The 25,757-nt window shown below is 34.7% G+C and overlaps 4 protein-coding genes across 4 annotated transcripts; 2 read left to right on the top strand and 2 right to left on the bottom strand.

Moving 5' to 3' along the window:
• Nucleotides 1–3,220: 3,220 nt before the first annotated feature.
• On the bottom strand, nucleotides 3,221–5,625 carry LOC106141120 (uncharacterized). The gene is made up of 4 exons (XM_013342777.2): nucleotides 5,587–5,625; nucleotides 5,123–5,246; nucleotides 3,948–4,196; nucleotides 3,221–3,495 (listed from the first exon to the last, which is right to left on the bottom strand). Exons 1-4 carry the CDS (start codon nucleotides 5,623–5,625, stop codon nucleotides 3,221–3,223), a joined length of 687 nt encoding a protein of 228 aa, XP_013198231.1.
• A 2,206-nt stretch (nucleotides 5,626–7,831) lies between these two features.
• On the top strand, nucleotides 7,832–16,717 carry LOC106141131 (pupal cuticle protein 20). The gene is made up of 4 exons (XM_060946885.1): nucleotides 7,832–7,974; nucleotides 14,068–14,340; nucleotides 14,587–14,832; nucleotides 15,927–16,717. The coding sequence occupies exons 1-4, from the start codon at nucleotides 7,832–7,834 to the stop codon at nucleotides 15,997–15,999; spliced, it is 735 nt and encodes a 244-aa protein (XP_060802868.1). The 3' UTR covers nucleotides 16,000–16,717.
• A 2,766-nt stretch (nucleotides 16,718–19,483) lies between these two features.
• On the top strand, nucleotides 19,484–21,015 carry LOC106142425 (pupal cuticle protein 20-like). Its single transcript, XM_013344173.2, has 4 exons — nucleotides 19,484–19,519; nucleotides 19,826–20,010; nucleotides 20,357–20,602; nucleotides 20,911–21,015. The coding sequence occupies exons 1-4, from the start codon at nucleotides 19,505–19,507 to the stop codon at nucleotides 20,960–20,962; spliced, it is 498 nt and encodes a 165-aa protein (XP_013199627.1). The 5' UTR covers nucleotides 19,484–19,504; the 3' UTR covers nucleotides 20,963–21,015.
• A 3,507-nt stretch (nucleotides 21,016–24,522) lies between these two features.
• On the bottom strand, nucleotides 24,523–25,665 carry LOC106142709 (pupal cuticle protein 20-like). Its single transcript, XM_013344580.2, has 3 exons — nucleotides 25,592–25,665; nucleotides 25,221–25,375; nucleotides 24,523–24,772 (listed from the first exon to the last, which is right to left on the bottom strand). The coding sequence occupies exons 1-3, from the start codon at nucleotides 25,601–25,603 to the stop codon at nucleotides 24,523–24,525; spliced, it is 417 nt and encodes a 138-aa protein (XP_013200034.2). The 5' UTR covers nucleotides 25,604–25,665.
• Nucleotides 25,666–25,757: the final 92 nt, after the last annotated feature.

The raw sequence follows: 25,757 nt of genomic DNA on the forward strand, positions 1-25,757 counted from the left end.
AAATTTCCTCTTCATGCAAATTATTACGTTTGGAGTCTAAGTTTCTCTTTAAAACTTAAACATAATAATAAAATTACTATACCCAATCAATATAATTAAGGAAGCTGAGTTTTGGTGACAAATATCTGCAATATTTACAAAGGTCGACCTATTGATAAGTCTGAATTACTAATGTACCTATTATACTTGGTACTTGTTGTGTACGTACTCTATGATGACGAATTATTTGGAATTATGAAGTCATCACGTTTAAATATCACCAATGTATCAGAAACTTATAATTATAATGACGTACCAACGGAATGTGGCCTTTATGTACTTTATTCTTCCTCTACCTTTTGACAGAGTTCAGGCCATGAGTATAGAGTACCGATAGATATAGAGAACCGCCAAGCTGGCATGAAGAGAATTATGAATGCGTATGAAGCGAAAGAATTATGCAGGGCTGTAAGTGAATATAGATTCTGCCTACCCCTGCGAGGAAAAAGCGTGATTTTCGTGTAAATAGATAATAACAATCATCAACTAATACAATAGAACTCTTGGTTTCCCAAGTTGACAATAACCGAACAAAGTACCTACTGAGGATAGGAAAGTGAAATTTAGCACAGATGTTTATAGGGTGTATAGAGGAGAACCACAACATTGGGGGATGAAATGAATGGGGAATACTTTCCCCAAAATTTGAATTTCCCCAAAGAATGGGAAATACTTTCTCGTTGCCAGAGCTGCGGGCTCAAGCAAGTTGTTCATAATATGCAGAGAAATGATCTTAATGAATGAGGATTTCGTGTTTCGGAATCCAATCCAAACTGCTCTTTCTCTCTAGAGTCCGTTATTTTAGAAAAAAGAAATTCCATTGTACATACATACAAATAATCACGTCTTTATCCCTTACGAAGTAGACAGAGCCAACACCTAGCTAAGATTGGAAGACCACGTTCAGCTCTTTAGCTCAATGACGGAATTACCATTCAAATAGTGACAGACTGCCTAAAAGAAGAATCCCAAGTTTATTAGCCTATCCCTTAATCACTTTTTACGACATTCATGGGAAAGAGATAACGTAGTGGTTCTATTCTACTGGTGTGTGGGCAAACAAACGGCTTTCGTTAATTCAGGAGACATTGAAATAAAACAAAAATAATTTACTGTGGGAAGACTTTGTAGGAAGGATTTAATGCCAAATCACTTTAGCATTATATGTATATTTAGGCAGACTAAGATGATCCTGGCTCCATAATATAAGATTATTATTTCTAAATGTTTATACAGAATTTTCCTCGGATGACTGAATACTTAGATGATGATAACCCGGTATGACCTCATTATAAACATACGATATAATTAATATTGATTTTATTCAGTTTTAAAAGTAGGTCTTGGCAAAAAAATATACACATGTATGTTTATTAAAAATGCAATCATATGTAACGAACAATAATAATAATTTATATCAAAGAAATTTCATAGTACTCGACGTAGATAAACATTATTATTTTAATATTATATTTATGTAAAAAAAATGTAATAACTTGTTGACCTACAGCCTCCCAAGTTCTTGATTCGTAACATGAACTAAAATATCTCAAAAGCTTACGCAATACGCTAAACAATTTGTCCTTCGAGGTTTATATCAAATGTGTTGAAGCCAGCACAAGCCAAATGAGTTGTTTGCGAGTTAATTAACATGGATGTGACTTTGTTTTGACGATGTTTTTGTTAAAACTTTTAATTTTTAATATTAAAGCGACGCATGAATAAAATCCTGACTGTTTAATTCTGCCCTCGCAGCATTGCTGTTTCGCTTTTTATTTTGACGTGAAACGGGACAGCGATAGTTATTCGCGCGATGCGAAGTGAGGTATTACCTAATTAATTTACGGTAGCCTTAAATAACAATCTGTCCCGGTGAGATTGTATCATATAATCTTAGCTTTTCTTAAGTACATTATAATAAGTGGTACTCATTTTACTCCACCCCCACTTTATTTTTTTAATATTACTCACTCGGTTGACTAGTATAACGAAAATAAATTATTCCATAGAAATAGGGATAAAGAGTATATACATAAGTCATACATATATTTGTGTGTGTGTGTGTGCGAGTGAAATTTGTATCTGGTTACCTATCAAAGATCAGCTACGAAGGGAAATGTTCAGGGTGTTGTAAAATTAAAGTGGTGAAACCTTAAGCTTTATGACGCCTTTTGATTTAAACTTGTCCCATTTTATTAATATGATGTTGATCCCAGTAATCAAGACTATAATTTGCAACCTGTACCGAAGGCGAGGTTAATAAGGAAGCTGGAATGAGAGTATAATAGTTTTGAACTTGAGGTCATACTAGCGCCATTATTGAGTTATGATTTGTAAAAAAATCTTTATTATGACCCGATGTGAACTTTCACTTATTTTTAACCTTCATTGAACTTAACTCGTAATTTTGAAGATTTTTTTAATTGAAGTTTAACAAAATAGTATATAATTTATTCAACACTTGGAAAGTATTATATAAAAGAAAATATCTAGAATACTATATTATTTAATATCCAAAATAATTTACTATGCTCCCAATATTTATTTGAACATTCATAAAAAACAAACCTCTGTATAGCGCACCAACAAGCTTTTTGTTGAGCTCCATCTGTAGGCATTTTATAAAACAATTGCAACCGAGTGCTACGTAAAGCTCTACTTTTTCGTATCGCGCTTTTAGAACGTGCTTGAAAACGGTACGATATGATTGCACTTTGTATTCTTAGATGGCACGAATACAAGTTTTAAGAATGCAATGGCAGAGATAACCTTCTGGTTACACGAGCTGAATCATGGCACAAGTGCGCTGCTCTCGCGTTCTCTCTCTCAGCTGTCTAGCAGCGCACCCTTTCTTGACTTCCTACAAAATCTTATTAGTGTCTTTAAGATGTGTGTTACTCACTCCCTATTCTAGGGGGGGTTGACGATACACGTTACGCCCGTGTAGCCATGCCATCGACGAATGGAGAAATAGCTGATAAATCTATAAACTAATAACATTGTTAAATGTAAATGACAGCCTGTACACAGTAATACGCTAAATCGAATCCACTTGTAGATCGCTACAATTTATAGATCTATTATTAAAGTACCCAAGTTTGGTACTACGCACTACCTGACAACAGATTATTCTGCAATGTCGAAATAAAAGACGAAGATAAGTTAATGAGTTATATTGTCATTACTGGTACATTCGACCGCCACAGGGCTCCGGCTTTTCGCTGTCACTTGAATACTTGCGAGCGTTACAAAGAGATATTAGGGAATCTATACAGAATACTGCAGAAGCGGCTAGTGCACACACAGCGCAGGCGTGGGCGTAAAAGTATCTGTCTGAGGGGGGGACGTCTTTCCAGGAGAGGAGGGTGAGAGCGCCGCATGCGCCGAACAGCACGGCGCCGAACGCCGCCCACCAAGAGCTTACGTACGGGTCCGCTGCCGCTGAAACTGCTTCTCCTGTAATAATGAATTATTTCTTCTATCGCATTTATGGACTTCCTACGACAGCATTAATTAGTAAACTCAATCATGGACAAGTATTTTAATTCAATGGGATTTAATTATTTTTATATTTTCACGCTTACCAATTTTTAGGGTAAAATTATTGCATGACAGTACAAACTGTAGTAGAATATACCTACATATGACATATATAGATATAAGATAGATCGATAAAAACAGCAATGTTTCTAACAAGATTACAATGTCTTCATCTAAAATAATGTTATCTCTTCGATACTGATACCAAATGACAGAATAGGGATAAGCTCCACACTTATAAATTCGAAAGATTTTAACTAAAATGATGAATTAATTAAACTATTTAAGTCAATATACTTGTTACTTCCAGCCGCATTTATACTATAACCTCCAACACTACAAACATTAAAATTACACACTTCACATGCTCGGCGCTTCCTCATCAAACTCTTCCGAGTCCAGATACGCCAAACTCAGGTCGAAGAACATGATGATTCCCGTGGCGACCGACACGGACCCACACACCATGGCTCCCAGGTGGTCTCCCGTCCTGGGACACGGGGACTTTCTTGTCCTTCCCGAAAGCACCATACTCCCGCTTGTTAGAAACAAACCCACTCCGAGGATCCCGAAATACATGTCTTGTACAAGGTCTAATGGCGCGAATATCATTTCTCCTAAAATAAGGGAAATTTCAAATAGTATTCTACACATTTTTGTAGTAACGATAGTATAAATGCGACTGTCAAATGTAAAAAATGAAAATTATTAGTAATAGATAATGTAAATATTTTTTCAAAATCTGTTCTCCAACGACAGCAAGACCTTTTAAAAATTAAAATTACAGAGAGATAAAGGAACTGAAAATGTCAAGGTCTAAAATTATCTTAAGACTTTACACTAATTCAGGTAACGCACTTTGCAATTTGGCTATACTATCTGCATAATAACCTTTTTGTATTAAAAAGTGAATGGGAAACAGTCCAATATGTAAAATACCTAACTACATAATTATTTAAGAAACAAGATGTCTTGTTTTACAAAAAATCTCCGAAAATCTTATAGTGCAGATTTTTGCCATTGATTCAATTGCCATGATACAAGCGAGACTTATTAATATTTAAAAGTAGTTTCCGATATGTGCTCTCTCTATGCTGGTGCTCGTAAACTCAAAAGATAATACGCTAATTTAAGTACACGAGGTAGAGCAATAAAGAAATTAGGTAGGTAACTACATATACTGCATATGAAGCTAGAGTTGGTCGCAAGTTTAAAAATAATTAGCTGTTTCAGACACATAAACATGGTTTCGTAAAGCGTGCCGATTGTAAAAGTCAATCAAGGGAGAAGCTTATAAACTTGGATCTTTCTTTTTAGGCTTTATGAGCTAGCAACCTGTCGCTATTTAAATCTCAATTTCATAATTAAGCCACGCTGGTGAACGTGATTTTTAGTCTTTTCAATTCTGTGGGCTCTTTCCGGGATTCTCCCTTTCAGGGATAAAGACCTGATTCTATATATGTATGTATGTAAACATGGATTTCCTTATAAATACTTGTCTCTTTTACAGAAGACATATACACTACCTACTCTTATAACTTACCAATAATTTCTCCTGAGAGGACTATGATGAATCCCACATACGTTCCTGAACACAGCATAAATGTCGGCAGGTCTGTCAAGTCGTAGCTGTAGTTATGTAATGTGAGGCAGGCTATTGTTAATGTCTAAAAAATAAAAAATTACATTCTGTTATTTTTTCGCTGAATAACTCAACCAAATATATGCGCCGACGTGCCTCTTCAGTTTTTCAAGTTGAGCCTTGCGATATGCTTTGAGATCAAACCTACATGTCTACATAAAATCACGTCTATTATTCTAGAACATGAACTTTATCATTCATATCATTATATTCAATCATCAGAATATCCTCTGTTTGATCAAAAATAAAAATGCTAGCTAAATATTGTACATTTTTTGTTAGGAAAGGAAAAATTGGCCTACCATACAGTTTGAAAAAAAAAACTGTTGGATAATTAAAAATACAGGACAAAGCGACGAACTTACTAATTCCATAAACTTTATTAAACAAGTCGGTATAAGCATTTTGCTATAATATTTAATTTGTTAACACCTAATAAATAAAATTACAGTCACAAAATCAGCACAATTTTACATTACATCCAAATATGCCAAACGCAATAAACTGTCAAATTATCAAAAACCAAAGACAAAATTGCAATAAAAAATACATCTATGGCGCCATTTATTTTGAATTAGCGAGCCCCAGTTTCGCAGGGGTAGCATTTATTGGTTCAACAATATCTAATTGCCGTGTGGATCCCGGCACCAATACCAAAATAGATGTTGTAAAAGGCGACTAAGGGATAGGCTTACAAAATTGTAATTCTTTTCAGGCCATGGGCTAGCAACCTGTCACCATTTGAATCTCAATTCTATCATTAAGCCAAATAGCTGAACGTGGCCATTCAGTCTTATCAAGACTGTTGGCTCTGTCTACTCCTCAAGGGATATACATAGACGTGACCAAATGTATGTATGTATGATTGTATGTAGTTACAAGCTGACAATCGAATCTCAGGATCACGAAATCACAGCAACGTTTAAGGGTAAAACGTTTCTAAATTCTACACATTATAAAACACGGTGTAAATATATCCTATGCAAATGTATAAGATGCATCCGGGTTCCTGTAAAGAGATGAGAGGATATACATACATACATAAATATGGTCACGTTTATATCCTTTGCGCGGTAGACAGAGCCAATATATGAGAGGATATAACTAGGATTAAAGCTAGAAGGAGGACGATATATTCTAGAATTTAGATAGAAGCTATACTTATTCAAGTAAAAATTGGGAAACAATTTTACGATACTGCTAGAACCCTACAAATAATAAAAAATGATTTAATTTAATTATCATCTAATATGTTCTTACGTACCAATATATAAGTATATAAAGGGTGCGATGTGAACGGCAATATAACAGTTTGATCAAAGTTAATTACTAAACTGAATAATTGTTTAAAGGCTACAAACTTTTTCAATTTGGGGCTAAATCATCAAAATATTAAGCAATGTGATCTTTGAGAAAATTTACCTCTTCTATATAGACAACTTGAACAAAGGAATTGATTACTTCATCTGCATCTATAAAGTTCAAGGAAGTTAATAGAAATATAAACCTCATAAGTAATTACTCAAATATTCCGATTTTTCTGTAACATTTATTTACCTACTGTTAATAACCGTAATTATTTTTTTATCATATCTTTGTATTTCATCAAATTCTAATATTTACAAACATCACGATTTTTCATTGTATTTCATGGGTTTTTTTCGAAGCGCTATACAGGCTATGAAATGAGAAATTACATTTTTAATTTTCCATTCTCCAGGCAGATTAAATTTGCCGCCAAAAGGGTATCAAGAGATCACAGTGGTGATTCTGTTTGCATGGAAGAGTGTGAAAGTACCTAAGTCGATTTTTAAATATTCAAAATTTTCAAATGCGGGTTCTGCACAGGATATTCGTAGTGATAATTATTGTGTTGCGTACCCAAAGGGTACCCAATACCTATAGTCCTTTAACGAAACATTTAATTGAAAGGATGTTTAGTTTATGTCTTGTCATTTGTCGTTACTTTTTAACTTTTTAACCTTCTACATTCCCATGGAAGCAAATGCCTATTTAAAAAGCTAGTTTTGCATAAAACTATAATATCAATATATTTATATTCAAACCTCTTGTGTTACTAAGTGCCTGACAGACAATGTACAGTCAAAGTGAAACCAATTAATCCACGCTCTGACTTAGGAGGAGTAGGAGAGTATTATGAGAATCCTGGCTAAATTCCCAAGGGATGGAAAACGAATTTTTTTTTCATTTACGCTGGTAGAGTTCCAAGCATAATCTAATGAAACGACGCTTATTAGGTCAAACCATACATTGGTCTAAGCCAAATTGTATAAGGTATTTGAACCGAAATCATACAGATCATGCAAATCTAAATCCGAAAAAGTAATCGCATAACCTATTTTCTCGACCCCGTATCGACGAACATCCCGAAACAATCAAATTTACAAGAAATTTCACGAGCTACGCGAAAGAATGAATAAAATTATCCAACATTTTTTTTCTGCTGATCGAATTTCGTTGATAACTTTCTTGATATAAATTCTTTTACTTATTCTTTTGTTCATTTTAATTAGCAAATAACTTTACATTTATTTAATTAGTTAAAGTTTGTTTTAGAAAAATAATAGCGACTTCGCTGTGATGTAAGGCATGGTATGGATGATCAAATGCGACTGGAGGCATCCCGTTGGTTATGTAAATAATAGCAAAAAAACGCATTTAGCGTTATTGTTATCGGCAGTGTACGACGAAAGTCGACCAAAGTCCATCAAATATTTCGAAGCCACAATGAAGTGAGAAAATTTTCTAAATTTTTTTCGATAAGATTTTATTAGAAGATTCGAAAGATTTTGACCAAGTTATTATAACCAATTGCAGATACTGTGATCGAAAACGGGCTTTAATGACAGAGAAATAGAGAAAGAGCTATGCTTGATGATAAATCAAAGTACAAATGCATTAAGCCACAATCTACGGGAGCTTGCAATCCCATTGGAGTTCAAATCTGTGTTGATTGCTTTTCAAGCGATTTTCCTTTCGTTTACGGTCATTGGGTAAAATTACTTTTGATACATACATACATGTAATAACGTCTATATCGCTTGCGGGGTAGACAGAACAAACAGTTTTGAGAAGATATAAGAAAAAAATTTATATCAAAAGGTAACATTTATATATTTATTATATATTTTTATCATGAATATTACATTAAATAAGTTGACTCAGCTATTTTGCGGCTTATTAACATATATTTTTTTCTAAATAAGAAAATCCTTTTTACTTGTAACATAGTGGGTGAAGAGTAAGGCCACAGCACCCTCTTAAGCTGGTACCTATCTGTTTCGTGACAAAAGTGATCGTGATTTTCGTGTAATACGGATCATATCTAGGTATCTGGGTTCAGGGCCGCATTATATTGCCAACATTTAGGGCGGAGCGCTGTGGTGCAACAGAATTATATTGGAAACAGGCAATGAAACAACTTATTCCATCCTTCTCATTTGATTACGACCTAATTGAAAGGTTAGAAAAGATAAGGACCTCCATTATCGATCATGATAAATGCCAGGCCAATAAATGCGGGTTCGTAAAATCTTTCTTCTGTAATATCGGCTGATATAGTCCTGTGTAATATTTTCTCCACCGATAACATCAAGATCTTCAATCTAAAAATTCATCTTAAACTTATTAACAATGTTCGTCAATGATTTATCTATAGATTTCTGTTTATGAAATGATCATTCAAATATTCACGAATCTCTTATAAATTTCTGATTGGACTTTGATTTGTTACTATTTGAATCTCAATTCTATCAGATGTGTAAGATGAAAAAGAGAGAAAAGTCTTACTCTCTAAAAAGGTTTAAGAAAATGACTTAACTGGTTTATATTAAAAATTATGTAATTTAACTAACATATCCCTGACCATTCAAAGTAGTACTAGTAGTACCTAACTTTGGAAAAGTAAATCAAATTCCGAAGTAAAGTCACGAACAGCCCGACATTTGGAAGCAGCAGCCGGTCACGCCATCTACTGATGATTGGTCTATTTGATTCCTAACATCACATCACATTACACTTTGTTTATCTTTTTTTATATTGTTTATGGTATTTAAAGTTTTTTATATACAATTTTATTTGCTGAAATTGGTCTGTGAGAAATTTCGTTCTTTTTGTATGACATGCTCATGATATTATAAATACACTAGCTGTGCCCGCGACTTCGTCCGCGTGGAATAGTTATTTTGGGCATCATATTTATTTTTGCAAACATCCTCCTCGGCTTTATCAATTATAGCTGCTAATTGTTATGGGACTTGGCGACGACTTGGCCCACATCATTACCCGCGAAGGAACGGAGACTGTATAGTGAGATGAGAGGCCTTTGCCCAGTAGTGGGATCTTACAGGCTGATACTTTACTTTACTTTGATTAGGCGGTCACGCGTATTAGAAAGAACGCTGGTTCGCCGTATTAAATGTTTCGCTGCAAATTGCTTATAACGACTATATCTCAAAACCCATTTGTCTGATTTATATACTGTAAATGGCAATTTTAGTCTACATGAAAAGCCGAAAGTAATAAACATATTTATTTGGATAAGGATTAATTCTGAATTAAAGAAAATTGGTTTCAAAATAACTTATGTTTATAATGAAAAAATAATCTTAAAAAATAAACATAAAAGTGGTTATTGTAAGTAAACCTTAAGAGATAGATATATACTCTCGCGGACTTTTTTGTGGCAAAAAATGAGTACTTCACATCTTTAGTACATTGTTTTACTATATCTTTGTTGGTTTGCGCAGCGTTCGCGTGGAAAGCTCGCAGATGGCCGACTCATTCAACTTTCACCTGCATTGTTGACGTTTTCCGTAGGAAATCCGGGATAAAATGTAGCCTATAGCCTTCCTCGATAAATAGACTATCTAACAGTGAAAGAATTATTCAAATCGGTTCAGTAGTTTCTGAGATTAGCGCGTTTAAACAAACAAACAAACAAAACAAACTCTTCAGCTTTATAATATTAGTATAGATAAATACACCAAATCTCTTCCCAGAAGGGGTTGAGAATGCCCACTCTATCTCCACTTGCCAGTGTTCACAAGTTTTTTTTTCCTTAATGCATATTTCGCGACTTCTTAATAGAAATTTAGGGACATTCTATTAAAAGTATTTTTTTAATGAAAAATTACAATTACGTAGGCCTCTTAGGCCATAAAATACATTTAGAGCAATGACACAAAATCAAGCACCATCAAATAAACCCTTATGATATCTCTTTTACGACATTCGAGTTCATCACACGTGTCATATCAACGTAAGTACCATATTAAACGTTATTACAATACTAAAGCTGTGACTTCGAAACAGACTTCCAAGTCAAAATAATTCCTCGACCCAAATGGATTAAATTACACCAAAGCTTTTTCGTATTTAGGACGATTTATTATCAGTAAAACTCGTATCATTTTGGTTTGGCACGTGTAAAGGGAAAACTTACATCATTGCTTCACTAACTTTTTCCACCACTTTGAAATGAAATTGAAGATATTCTGTCTTAAAATAAGGTCTCCAACCCTCCGAAAGGAACCTGTGTGTTTTTTATCATGCACCTCTCTACGACCATCTGTGTGTTGCCCACCATACTATTATAAGTTCAACATTGGCTGTTTTGCTCCTTTTTTAACATATAGTGTGCTCAAAACATTCTTTTTAACGAAAGTTTTAGCTAAATCAACAAAATTGCATGTTTTATTTCCAATCACTTAGGAGTAGGTTATTTACATTGATGATTCATTATAGAGATCCAAAGGCAAATACAATGTTTATCAAGTAAGACAACATTTTAAAGAAATGCCTATAACTATTACAAAAATGTATGTAAATTTGGAAATTAAGACTATAAATTATTCTTAGTGTAAATTTAATTAGCTAATTATAAAGCTAGGTCCACCAAATAGCACAAAAGACAAACAGCATAAAATAAAATAAGTAGCACCTAGTGGCCGTGCTATAAAATGAATGGCTCTTGTTATTCTCCCCCAGAGTCCCACGTGGACACTTGACGTCGCTCTTTATTACTTACTTTGTTTCTTCTTGCTTCAAAAATATTTTTTTAAATTTACGTCACTGTATTATCCCATATTTTTCAAAGGTTCAAAAATCTCTTTTGCGTTTTTCCAAACATTATTTTATTACTTTTTGTTTTATTATGGTTGGTTCTCACTTCCCTAGAGAAAAGAGCACGCACTATTGAACCTAATTCTGGATCGGGAAAGTCAGGTTTTTACGCGAAGCGTCTCCCATCTGACCTCAGTAGACCTTGCAGGGGAGACCTTTACCCTTATTGGACTATGGATACAAATCTAGTCGCCCAAACTAATCTTCATAAATCAGGAATAAGCATGAGTTATTGGTACATTACCATAGTAGAATTACTAAACATCACGCTTTTTATCATTCAAAATCAATCTGCGTATAAATACAATAAAAATTATCTCATTTGAAATATATTTGATAAATGAAATACACAATACTCACCCACGTATTTTTGTATTCCCTCATATGTATGTTCAGCTCTTTTGTTCCGCTAATTAAAAGTCATGTTGCTCGTGTCTCTTAAACATACAGCTTTTTATTTCAGAAAAAGGGAATGTGCTTCACCCGGAATTTAAGCAAATCATCCGCACAAATTACCTGCGTGATTAATTTTCAGGAACACGTTGAGAGATTTTATTAAGAAGGTATGGTTACTTGGCCACTGCAGGGTAATGTTTGTTGATAACTAACTTTTAAAAATTAAGTTTAAAGAATGAGCAAATCAAACCAAAATGAGAGAAGATCATTGGCAGTAAATAAGGTGGTACCTTTCTCTCAAATTTTAAAGGTTTTCATCATACTTATATATTTACAAAATATCTTCTTAATTTAAGTGGCAATATAAATTTAATTAACGCTATAAGTAATTTTAAAGGTGTGGATACACCTTCAAAATGAATTTTATTCAGCTAATACTATATGACAAATTTTTCTTAGTCTCTTAGTAATTTTATGAAGGATACATTTAATAAACGTTTAAATAAATAGCAAAGAAATGAATAGCAAATTACGTTATAAACTCTACTTAATGATGGATTGTGAGGCAGGTATCATTAAATTGGTCTTACGCAAAGGTGTGCGCCATTAGATCTATGTGTTACAAAAACTTTCATGTAAAATATAATAAATATTTTAGACTATAGAAAGATAAGTAAACATTTATTATCACTAAGAAAAAATTAAGATTAAAAAAAACACAAAAAGAGCAATTTCTATCAGTATTGGACTGATTTAATGGTAAAGGTTTAATTTTTCATTTCGGATAATTTGGTTTGCAACAACCGTATAAATGGACTATATGTATATAAATGTATATTTGTAGACACATAACCAGATTACTTATGTGTCTACAAAAATTTTAAATAAATTATGTGACAGTAAAAAGTTATTGCTATAATTATTAAAATGCTACTTTGTAAATAAAAAATGGAGCATTACTTTAAAATTACTTAGACTCACAAAAAATACTAGTATCAAACAAATTATCAGCAATCGTTCGTTTCGTAAGTGGAACCTAGGTCACATAGGTGAACTTCTTGTGGTACTAAGTGGTAAGAATCTAGTAATATTGCCAATATGTAAATCAATAAACCAAGTACATACATCAACTGTCAAAAGTAACCGCTAGATAGTAATTAAGTGGTGATTAGTTACGTGTAGTTTATTATGTTAGTTGAAAACAAGAGAGAAAATTGAATTTACAAAATGATCAAAGTCTATGTGTCTCGCATATTCAAGAGGAACAGATTTAAATAATGAAGTTATGCCAGCGATTTACTACATATCATTGTAATTTTTCGAATTCAAAGGTTTCATGTCTGACAATTCATTTCAACAGTAGATTTAGTATTCTGTAACCAAATATTCGACCTTTTACAAATAATTTTTATTGCCCTACTTAATTATTTCTCTTTAACAATGTTTAGTGCTTAGTTGACTTGATCGATGCTTAAATGTTAAGATCGCAGGATTCCACTTGGTCATAATCACATAAATTAATATCATATAAAAAAAAATTCACGATTAATGCCTTTGTTGCGCAGCGGAAGTGCGGTGGATTGTGATACCGGGGGTCCCGGGTTCGAATTCTATCAGGGCATGATGAGAAACGAACTTTCTCCAAATTTCCTGGGTCTTGGATGTTTATTTATTATAAAGTATAGTATCGTGAAGTTAGTATCACGTCATACAAATCTTGAAATTACTTCGCAGCTAACTCAATCTGTGTAATCTGCCCCGTATATATTTATATTTATATCAGTATAACAACCTGACGTTAAACAATAATGAGTCCAAATGACTTCTGTTATTAGCTAAAGGAATTCCTATAACAAAACGTAAAGGCGTGGACGTTCGGATTCACTTGCCGATATTGGAAGAGCACGCACAAGGTGAAGCAACCGAGAAAGGGCAATCCGGAGCAATATAAAACGGGGTACATCCTCGAGATCAGTATTCCACAGACGGACGAACTAAGAGTTAGTTCAATTAGTACATAGTAATAATATTTTCAGTTATGCTCGGTTTGGTAAGTTAAGGTTTAATTATTAGTCGTAAATAATTATTGAAAAATTTCATCGCTGTACCCAAGATTTGTCTATACGTGATTGTGTTATAACTTTCGGTATTAGCATAAACATCAATTTAATAGATATATCATGCTTAGGATATGTAAACAATGAGAATAGTTTAACAAATTCCTTAAAAAACGTAAAAGCAACTCACGTGTCATAAATGATCAGTCTCTGGTTTTCAACTGAAAACAAACCCTAATTGGTTTCACATAATGTTCAGGTCACCGTGGTCTCCGCTCTCATAGCGATCAGCTCTTGCGGTCGCTTGGAGCCCCAATATCTTCCACCTCGACCGGGGGGTGGCGGCGGGGGCTATAGCGGATCAGGAGCTGGGGGGTCTTTCAGTGGGTCTGGTGGATCCGCTGGTGGTTTCGGAGCCGGAGGCAGCGGTGGGAGCGGGTTCAGCGGAGGATCTGGAGGAGCCAGTATCCCTATAACTAAGTTTGAAAACGTAAACAATGGTGACGGCACATACCAATTTAGGTGGGAATACTTCTGTTATATCCTTTAGAACTGTTAATAATTCTATGACGCAATTCAGTGATACTGGTTGTTAATGTAAACTCAAAGTTCTGGACTTTCAGCAGCATTAGGATTATTCGTTAAAAAGAAATAATTGAATTTAGTTTAGTATGTATGAGTATATATAAAAAATATTCAATGATCAAGTGGAGGATTCGCTGCTCGAAATTTCCTTCGTAGAAATTAACACAATTTTAAATATTTCAGTTACGAGACTGGCAATGGCATATCAGCGCACGAAAGTGGCGCGCCCCGGGCCCAGGGTCCTGAAGGGCCAGCAGTGACCGCTGAAGGTGGATTCTCGTACCGTGCCCCCGACGGCCAGCAGATCGGCCTCACTTACACGGCGGACGAGAACGGGTTCCATCCCGTGGGACCTCATCTCCCCACCCCGCCCCCAATACCAGAGGAGATCCTCCGGTCAATTGAGTTTAACAAGCGTAACCCGTCATCGTAAGTATTATCTTAATTAAATCGGTCTTTCTCTTGTGTTGTCCCAATTCATAAATTTACTATATTTATACTTTAAGAAGGATTGGGATTGACGCCTATTCTAGTTAAAAAATCCGTGAAAGTTTATCCTGGCAAATGGTGAGATCAAGGATACCCCTAGACGACGAGCTTGTAGCTTGCTTGGACCGTAGCAATGAGAAAGATTTAGTCGCTCTCTATCCTTTCCAGAAGGAAACGTTATTATATGAATGAATTTAAAAGTTTAATTATATTTTCTACATCATTATCGCAACCAGTGAGAATCTTATTACTTTTTGTTGCATTAGAAGATACAAGGATGCGATAAAAAAGTTGAATAACTGCCTATGTTGCAAATTTAAGCAATTTATAGAGTCTAATTTTGAAGCACGTTTAATGCAACATTGCTTTTCAGATTAAATTTGTAAGTGCATGTTTGCAGTGAGGACTTACATTTTTAGAGGCAAATTTTAATTGTCATTTGTCTTGTTCAAGTAATGCGCGTCTTAAAAATAATTTATTTATCCATTCCAAACTACTATTTATATCATATAAAATAAGTTTTGTTCTTTGTAACAACCTCTTCACAGTTACAGCACTAAACCGTTCGTCATAAAATTAAAATACATAAGTAGACATAGTATAGAGTACGGAAATGGACATAGGGTACTTAAAACACAGCCGGCGCCGCGGGTGAACGCTAGTGCACAATTAAGATTAATAAACACGATTAACAAACATCTAGCAATAGGTGTGTGTGGTACCTATTGCTTGATCAATATGTTTATTAATCTTAATTGTGTAGGCAAAAATAGAAAAAAAAACTAGGACTACTCCATTTTTCCCACATGGATGTTGGTAAAACCGACTAAGAGATAGGGTTATAAACTTGGGATTCTTCTTTTAGGCGATGGTCTAGCAACCTGTAACTGTTTGAAGCTCAATTCTATTATTAACTCAAACAGCTGAACGTGGCCTTTTACTCTTTTCATGACTGTTTGCTCTGTCTACCCCGCATGGGATATAGATGGATGCACGGATATGTATGTATTTATCCAAAATTTCGTCTCTTTCAGCGAGGGCGCTTACAATGGCGGCGGTGGCTCCGGCGCTGGTGGTTCTGGAGGGGCCGGCGGTTACCGTTACTGATCTCACTCATAAAAAAGCTCATCGGTAGAATCATACAGAAATATAATAGAGATTAAGTTAAGAAATAAGTATTTGTCACTATGTCGTATGTTTTTGTGATTCCATACGCCCAATTGTCATTAAGATTCGGACACAACAAAACTAGTTATAAATTTGAATTTATTTACATTTAAAATTGACTAGATTTTCTACGTAGTTCCATCAAGAAACCGCTAGAAATAACCCGACATAATCTCCAATAGTTACAGAACAAATCAATTCTGTCAACGATTGGAAAATTATGTATACAAAAATAGAACCTATATCCAATACGAAAATATATATAATTACGTATTTAAATCCGTGTAGATTCTAACAGTTCCAGAAATTCACCAAAACAAAATTTTACATGTTTTATTCTATTTATGGTTCGCAATTCCATTAACTACGTAGTTACCTAAAATATTACTGTCGCTTTAAGTTAAATACATAATGGCATTACAAGGTCTTTACTTGAATTCTCCAAAAATGTTTTAAGGCCAATCAACAGGGGATTATTTTTGTTAACGTTCCAAGAAATGACACTCCTGCAAATGTTACAATTTATTACAGAAGCACCTACTTACTTATTATTATTTTGATTGACTTTCCTTATTTTTAAGCTTAGAGCTTTCAGATGGTTCTATTGTTGAGCTGTGATTCTTCGGAAATAAGGACTGTGATACCACGATACGCAAATACGCACTTATTAATTTATTTAAGCCTAATGCTAAGAAATGTACATAATAAAAATGCATGATAAATAAATACGTACTTTGATACCAATGACAAGTTTTCTTAAAACCCATTTTGAAAAATCTTGGAAAACATCTTTCAACATTCGCTCACAGACACTCACATCTCCTTATCCCTTCTATTTTCTAGGGATAAAAATTCCGCGCGTACAACACACACACATGTCACGTCTCTATTTCTTACGAGATAACAGAGCCTCTATAAATCACGCATACCTACTAAATAATAAACAAATATTGAGAGGGATGTTGAAATTTGCTGGAAAACTAACTGTCCATTGCGATAATCATCAATAAATATTCAACTATTGAAATTAATGAAAGAAACACCATTATAACATTCCGTGCCATTTGACAGGCCCTGAAATATAATTATATCGGACATTTAATTAACGCAACGGAGTGGCGAGCCATCACGCGTCACGTTCAATTTTGTTCTAATATTGGAAATTATAGCGAAAGTCCCAATGAAAATACCGCATTGCTGTTTGAACAAATTAATTAGTATCTATTTTTAGTTTTTGGAAACAACCTTGCGTCTGTTGGTTATTTTCCTTGTATTAAATGCTATTTTTTCGGCAATAACTGTACCAGACAAGTTTCCGCTGCATGGAAACAAGATATACACAAATAAACAATAGGTTAAATGACGAAAAAGTCATGTAAACTTGTAAATAACATAATCAAATATCGTTCACTAAAAGGCGATATAGTATTTTTTTATGCACAGCTTATCTTCATAACCATATATTTGTTACCACTTAATTAATGCTATAATACTATTATATAAATTTTTTATAATCTTGAGTGTTCTTTTACACTAGAATAAAATGAAAATCATAAAACTAGATCGATCCAATTTCGATTCTTTCAGTCTTTATGTACGAGTATGTTCTTTATCGATAGGCGTTTCTAAATAAGGCTTATATAATGGTCTGTAACCTTACATAAAGTAATAGGTAGAAAATCCCGCCTACGCGGGTAAGGGGAATAATTAATACCAACGAAAAACTTTTGAAAAAATTTGCCGTTTCTTAATGGAGCGAGCTTGTTCATCCTACTAATATTATAAATGCGAAAGTTTGTGAGTATGCCAGGATGTCAATATGGGTGTTTGTTACTCTTTCACGCAAAAACTACTGAACCGATTACGATGAAATGCGCAAAACTATTTTGTCGTCCTGACCATATTACAATCATAGTTCAAAGACTAAATTCATGCTTTATCCAAGTTTTGACCAAATGTGTTGTTTTTACCAACTTATTACTCATGATAATGCTGGGCGCAATATAGACAGTTATTATTGCATTTTCTATGATGACAAAAACTAGACCACGTTTCTCCCGGCGTTACAGGTTCCGTCCTCCCTCTGGAGAAGTAAAACGGAGTCCATGTATGACCATTTAGGTGGATAAGTAAGCTTTATCTACTTTTCTAGATAATGCTTAAAATATGTAAGTACTACTATTTACCGACTAAAAAAGGTTTATTTCATAAATGCTCAATTTAAGATTTAGATAGATAGATAAAACTCTTTATTGCACCATAAGAGTAAAACATACAAAACAACACAAAGCAGATATAGATGGTACAAAGGCGGGCTTATCGCTAAAGCAATCTCTTCCAGTCAACCTTTGGGTGAAAAGAAACCAAACAGGAGATTGGCGTTGGCGCAGAGCAAGATAAATAAATGTTTGAACATAATAAAATACATACAGAATATATATCTATATATTTAGGGACATTTTCTAAAAAAATACAACGAAGTATCTACATGTTTTTGATTTCCATGGACAAAATCCAGGTTCACTTCTAAGTTAAACTTGTAAGCAAGTCCAAAAAATATAGTCTCTGCCTTAGGGTACCTTATGTATGCAAGTCTAAAAGTGGCTCTTAAAAAGAAATGATAAAATTTGGGGCATTAAAATTTCAAATGCTATTTGGGGAAAGGTAATGAATACATTGAAAATCGAGCAATCGAGCAGAATTCGAGATACAATTACGTTCACAGATGCAATCAGTTGCCCGCAGAAATACCTGAAGTAAATTTGCAGTAGGCGTGAGCAACGTGAACTATTAAGGTTTATCCATGTTCAATTTGCAGAAAAAGTACGTACATTTGCAGTCTTCAGACTGTGTTAAGGTTCTTAAGTATGAAGGCTTTTTTGTCTAAATTACATTAAAATGATACCCATACCGTTAATCGATTACGTACGGAAGTCATATAACTAATAGATAATAATTAACATTATGAGAAAATGATGACACGTGTACATGTTTTGTTTGTTGTTCCTGATTATGTATACAACTAAAGACTATTTCACGAATAATGCCAGGCAAATTTATTGCATAAAATAATTAAACGCAATCAATGAATCTCCAAACCAAAATCTATTCATAGAATGTATTACATAAACTCAAATTCTTTATCTGAAGTTTTGAGAGGCACAGCGACAACCTAGACCTTCAGGGGTAAAAGAGTGAAGCCACGGACGAATGCTAGTATACTGGAAAGGTGATCTTGCCAAATTCGTGGCGCACGCTACCAATCATCTCTCCACAGGGGGTGGCCGCGATGGAATGCTAAACACCATCTTTTCTGAACCCAAACTAATATCATCGATACCCTGAGTGATGTGTAGCGATGGGAGGGCAACACTGATATAAAAAGATTGCCCGCTTTACAGACATCATTCTTTCAACAGCTTTGTTCAATAGATCAGCATCCGACATGAGTTCTTTGACGGTATACTATTTTTAATTTGTATATTTTGAAGTATCTTTATCAATGCTTTTGTTTAATCACATTTTAATGAATATGGAATATTTCGTCTTCAAAACAATGAACTCATTTCAATAGTCAGCAACATAATAGTTTTAGAATCTATGGTTTAAAAAAGGCCAAGACACAGTCATTTTTGGGAATTTTGTTGCTATAGGTAATATGCATTTACATAGATTATTGCAAATTTAACATCATATAATTTGGGGTTAGAGGAATTACAGATATTTGTTTTTTTTATCAACAAGTTTTATATATTTTTTTCTATAGATTGTATCCAGCCTAGCCTTATTGGCAATCGTATCGGCCGGACAGTACCATTCGCAGTACAATGGCGGGTTCGGAAGCGGCGCAGGCGCAGGTTTTGGCGCCGGTTTCGGATATAGCGGCGGCGCTAACATTCCCATACTGCGGTATGAAAACGTGAACAACGGCGATGGCACTTATAGATACAAGTAAGGTTTAGGATTTTTCTTTATTAAGACTAAGAATTTTATGTAGAAAGAATCTACACAGCTAATTCAATCAAAAAGTGTTTTAATAACTAACATACTTACACATACATAAATCACTTCCATATCCCTTACGGGGTTGACAAAGCTAACAGCTAACAGGTATAGAGTGGTCCTATTACAAAATGCCGGGAACTACACGGACTTATCCTAGCCACAAAAAATACCCAATGATAAATACTAGAATTAAGCACCTGATTTACCCAATCCGGGATCATGGGATCATCACACCTAGTAATTAATATTAGTTAAGTTAAGCTTGTTATCTAATAACATTTATAACCCACAGTTACGAAACTGGCAATGGCATCTCAGCACATGAGAGTGGCGCGCCAAGGGCCCCGGGACCCGAGGGCCCCGCGGTGACAGCGGAGGGCGGATTCTCGTACCGCGCCCCCGACGGCCAGCAGATCTCACTCTCCTACACGGCGGACGAGAACGGCTTCCACCCAACAGGTTCCCACATCCCCACTCCACCCCCCATCCCTGAGGCTATCCTTAGGTCCATCCAGTTCAACAGGCAAAACCCTTCATCGTAAGTAACATCGTATCTATATTTTTACAAATTTAGGACTACAAATTAAATCGTCTACAATGGCTAATTATTTAAAAGCATTATAAAAAATTTAACAATTGTAATGGACTTATGTATTAATTCGCGGAAAAAAACAGTTTTTCTTTCTACATACGGTAACTTTACTTGCTCTTCTGTTATCACACAAATCGTTCTGAATCTGTAAATCAACAATCAAGGTTACATTCCAACATTCTCAGCTCTAAATTTATATCTTACGAACAATATTATCAAAATCAATATCACACGATAACATTGGTTTGTTTCAGCGGAGACGGGTATTACAATGGTGGGAGATACAATGGAGGCTACCAGTATTGAGACCACGATCCCACATCAACGATAAGGACTGTGATAAACAAATAAATATATTTATTCCCTAGCAATGTCAGATGCATGTTATGTAAACTGTAAAAGGTTTAATAAACTAATATGACAATTACGAAGCATTTTATTTGATTTTCATATAATAAAGCCCAAACATTAAAAACCTTTTTCGAGGAAGTTTCGAAATTACAATACAAGTTTTAGTGGTTTTAATATAACTATGGATGTTATCTGGTACCTAGTTAACGTATGATCAAAATCATATTAGTTATGTACATTACCAACAGAGCTAAAAGCTGATAATTTTTTTGTTTTTTTTAAAATTAACTTTAGCTTAATAGTAGTACTTACAATATTTTTCATATCTCTGCAAAGAAGCCCGGGGTATGCCTTTGACCATGGATCCTAGATTGGGTGAGTCAGGTTTTCACACGAAGCGACTCCCATCTGACCTCCGCAACCTTTGCAGTTACCTAACCCGTTTATTTTAAATAAACGTATAAGTAAAGAATGAAGAGATATATATAATATGACTAACATTTCTATTGACAGGTTGTACTCAAACTGTTTCATTTCAACATAACGCGAAAAATTATGGGTTTTCATTGTGAACCATTTATATCTAAAATAAAGTAGATAATGCCACTGCTCAAAAATTGTGGTTTAAAAAAAATATTCTTCTTTCAATTAGAATATTTTTTTATCATTTGAAATAAATAAATATTTTCATGAAAGTAAATTTGTAGAGTAGAAAAAATGCAACCTTAACTTAATTGCGTTATAATCAACAAAAATTCCTAAGAGTGTCCCATTCGGTAGCCTGTGTTCCTATTACTTACTTTCTTCTTCTTCCTCCCTAGTCACGTTTACATGCTCGCCTCCCTGGAGAGGTTTAGGGAGGTGACTACCGCACCCCTGGCTCCTCAGTCCTAGGTAAGATTTTGACCACGATCCTCGATTGAGTAAGTAAGGTTTTTATACGAATCGACTCCTATATAACCCTAGGTTCCCTTAGAAAGGTTGCAACCAGGTTGCAAGGTTCGCAACCTTTCTAAGGGAACCTAAATTACATACGGAATATTGTTACATCTAGTTCCTGAATGTGCAGGATTCCCCACAGTGTTTACCCTCGCCGTATACCATTAAACATTTAAAAGATACTAAATTAAAGTTAATTTAAAGTCAAATACTAATAAATCACGTCTACTTAGCGGAAATTATAGGTGTACAAATTAACCTGCTTTGAAGAAATTGTAAACAAAATGGTGTCAAAATGATTGACGTTAATATCACGGGAAAATTAATTTAATGTTCCACTATGTAACTTTGATAATAATTTCAGATTTCTCTTGTAACTTGTTGAACTAAGTTAGGCGAGCTTTAATAGTTTGGCGAATTTCTAAGGATTTATGTAGAACTTGCAAACGACTGCCCACGTAGTAACTAGTAAAATTAGGTGGGGACTAGGGAGGGATTGGTTACCGATAAAGTTATACCTGTTGCACGTTGTGAACAAGGTGTATTTAGATAAATTTAGCATAAAGACTTAGGGATATAGGACCCACTTTATCATATTGTACACTGAGGGGCAAATTAATGGTCATCATCTCATCTTTAGTTTTATAACTTGTGTTATTTTAATTAAGTGGATACTCTAAGAATCTGTGTCATACTTATTACCGTCAACTGTTTACATTATTAGTCACCTATCTATGGTGCAACTTTTAACTCTCACTTAATATTGCGTGTTAGTCATATGCATGCATTTTTTTTCTTTCCATGTTATGGTTTAATGCCGTGTGGTTCCCGGCACCAATACAAAAAAGAATAGGACCACTTCATCTCTTTCCCATGAATTTCGTAAAAGGCGACTAAGGGATAGGCTTACAAACTTCGGATTCATTTTTAGGCCAGCAACCTGTCACTAGTTGAATCTCAATTCTATAATTAAGCCAAATAGCTGAACGTGGCCATTCAGTCTTTCAAGACTGGTGGCTCTGTCTACCCCGCAAGGGATATAGACGTGACCATATGTATGTATGTTGTGGTTTAATTCAGGGCTTCAAGTTCAAATGGAGACATGTATGATGAAACATTGACTTTAACGCTGAAGAATTTCAAACACATATTTACTTTTTTTGTACATGTATGGTTTTGTGTAATTATGATGTTTGCCATGTGGTTACCGACACTTCAGAAAAGAAACACTATATCTCTCGCATGAATGTCGTAAACGGTGGCTAAGGGATAGGCTTATAAACTTGGAATTCCTTTTGTAGGCAATGGGCTAGCAGCCTGTGACTATTTGAATCTCAATTAACTCTCTCAATTCCACTCCATTAAATTTTTATGAGTATTTGTTAATCTAAGCACTTCAAACCACTCATTCCACCGATTGCCATTCTAATTCGGTTAAATTTAACTTTTTTATTCACACCTAAAATTAGAGACTTAAAACATATTTGCGTCTTGATTAAGCGATAAGTACTTTATTCATCAGTAACTATTGACTTTATTACAGTAATAGTAAGAGAAACCTGTCATTGGCCTTATAATAGCATAAGATTAATATTGTATTAATATTTAATGTATACGCTGTTGGTTTCTTTAATAAAATAAAATAAAAAAATAAAAAATTACATCATGAAGCCGTACAGCTGAATGTGGTCTTTTCGAGACTGTTGGCTATATATTTTGTGTTAGTGGCATAATAAAGTTTTTTTTTTCTCATTGTATCTAACTCAGTTCCCTACTCTTTCATAGGAACAGGTTCCTATGTCTGAATCATGTTGTTTGCCCGACCCTGAAGATCATCAAATATTGTCCCAGTAACAATTAAAAAAGCAGTTTAAAAGTACCTTTGATACCATGTACACGGCAGATATGTTGTTTAAAAAATAAAAATGAAATACGTATCTAACAATTCAATCACATTTATTTGTAAGTTGCACAAAGATAAATAAATAATAAATTATGAATGATCCATCGATATCACAGTCCTATTATGAGGTAAGCGCTTGGGCATATATAAGTGACTTCAGTAGCGATAAGCATTGTTACGACCTCCGTTATAGGCACCATCATCTCTGTAATAAAAAAAATTAAAGAATAATGAATTAAGCATACAATAAATATACAATGAAAGAAATTAAATAGGTACCTACACGTAGTTGCAGGCACTTTAGAATAGAAGCACTCCATATCTCACTCATGGATGTCGTTAATGGTGACTAAGGGAATGACTAAAAAACTTGGGACGTTCCCTGTAGGCGATGGGCTAGCAACCTGTAACTATTCAACCGAATTTCGCCTTTCAGTCTTTTTAAAAATGTTGGCCCTGTCTACCCCGAAAGGATGTGGACGTGATTCCGACGTAAACAGAATTATTCTTTGTTTTGAAGACCATCGGGGGTCAGGTTATAACAACGTTTGTGAATAGCCCTCCAAGATTCGAAAAGCATATCTTAGCCTATTCACGAACGTTGACACAAAGAAAAAAAAATTTAACGTTTATTTTAACGTATTAAAGTTTGCAGTTGCAAAAATTTAACTACTTACGAAGATGGATGCTGCCTGTTGTACTCTAAAGATCTGAGGATGGCCTCAGGGATGGGGGGTGGAGTGGGGATGTGGGAGCCTGTGGGGTGGAAGCCGTTCTCGTCCGCCGTGTAGGAGAGTGAGATCTGCTGGCCGTCGGGGGCGCGGTACGAGAATCCGCCCTCAGCTGTCACCGCTGGGCCTTCGGGACCCTGGGCTCTAGGGGCTCCACTCTCGCGTGCTGAGATACCAGTTGGAGTGTCGTAACTGGAAAACATTGTATACTTAAAAGTATGTTTCATACACAAACATCACGTCTTTTTCCTTAAGGGGTAGAAAGATATTGAGATTTGAACTGTGTCAGTTGCTACCATATCACCTAATAGAATCCCAAGTTGGTACGTATTCGTTTATTCTTTATTCTTAAAACTGACAATGTCTGGTAGAGAATACCTTATGGCATTAAGTCCACCTATGGTTCATTATTTCGGTTCGATAAAGTTTAAATAAATAAATAAATATCTTACAAAAACCAACCTATGAAGTTTGTATTTCCTGAACTCACGCAAAAACAAACCTTAGAAAGCTAATTTTGGTGATAACAAGAATAGAATATTTTTTGTAATTACAGAGTACGTATAGGTCTAGTATGATGATATATGAAACTAAAAATAATAATAATGTTAAAAAATTAAATTCATTTCAATAGTCTAACCTGAAACGGTATGTGCCATCTCCATTATTAACGTTTTCATAATTAGAAGGAGGTCCGCTGAAAGCGCCTGCGCTGGCGCCGCTGTATCCTGGCGCGAGATGATCCAGGCGGCCGGCTGATGTCAGTGACATAATGGCGGTGAAACAAATGAGTATCTGAGAAAAGTAAAAGCATTTTCAGTAATACTGGAACGATAAAATAATAATATGAATAAATTGTATTGTAGATAAGGGCAACTAAATTAAAGGATATCTATAAAATATAAGTGGTATCCTTTTTTTTGTTTTTTTACAAAAGGAAGTCAAAATTTAGCGCAGCTATCAGCAATTCACAATACCAGGAGGTGAAACAATGGCTGTTCAGTTCCTTACCAGTTTCGACATAATGGTGCAGTGGAACAAGTCTTCAGATCGTTTGATAACCGGCGCCGCCGATGGAATACGTACAGAAAGCAGGGATGTAGTGGTTTTATATCGGCATAGTCTGCCCTTTCGGAGGTTGCTTCACCTTGCTCGTATTGTTGATCTGTTTAGATGG

The sequence above is a fragment of the Amyelois transitella genome, chromosome 12 (assembly GCF_032362555.1).
Source record: "Amyelois transitella isolate CPQ chromosome 12, ilAmyTran1.1, whole genome shotgun sequence".
Taxonomy (NCBI): domain Eukaryota; kingdom Metazoa; phylum Arthropoda; class Insecta; order Lepidoptera; family Pyralidae; genus Amyelois; species Amyelois transitella.

Bases quoted from the DNA above. Each gene is read 5' to 3' on its own strand.
- LOC106141131 (XM_060946885.1), top strand. From the start codon at position 7,832: ATGGTATGGATGATCAAATGCGACTGGAGGCATCCCGTTGGTTATGTA. The intron at 14,341-14,586 runs GTGGGAATACTT...TAAATATTTCAG, and splicing joins GACGGCACATACCAATTTAG to TTACGAGACTGGCAATGGCA. The intron at 14,833-15,926 runs GTAAGTATTATC...CGTCTCTTTCAG, and splicing joins AACAAGCGTAACCCGTCATC to CGAGGGCGCTTACAATGGCG.
- LOC106141120 (XM_013342777.2), bottom strand. From the start codon at position 5,625: ATGCTTATACCGACTTGTTTAATAAAGTTTATGGAATTA. The intron at 5,247-5,586 runs GTAAGTTCGTCG...TTTATTTTTTAG, and splicing joins TAATAAAGTTTATGGAATTA to ACATTAACAATAGCCTGCCT. The intron at 3,496-3,947 runs GCATGTGAAGTG...TCATTATTACAG, and splicing joins GTTTGATGAGGAAGCGCCGA to GAGAAGCAGTTTCAGCGGCA.
- LOC106142425 (XM_013344173.2), top strand. The intron at 20,011-20,356 runs GTAAGGTTTAGG...TATAACCCACAG, and splicing joins GATGGCACTTATAGATACAA to TTACGAAACTGGCAATGGCA. The intron at 20,603-20,910 runs GTAAGTAACATC...GGTTTGTTTCAG, and splicing joins AACAGGCAAAACCCTTCATC to CGGAGACGGGTATTACAATG.
- LOC106142709 (XM_013344580.2), bottom strand. The intron at 24,773-25,220 runs GTTAGACTATTG...AATGTTTTCCAG, and splicing joins GATGGCACATACCGTTTCAG to TTACGACACTCCAACTGGTA.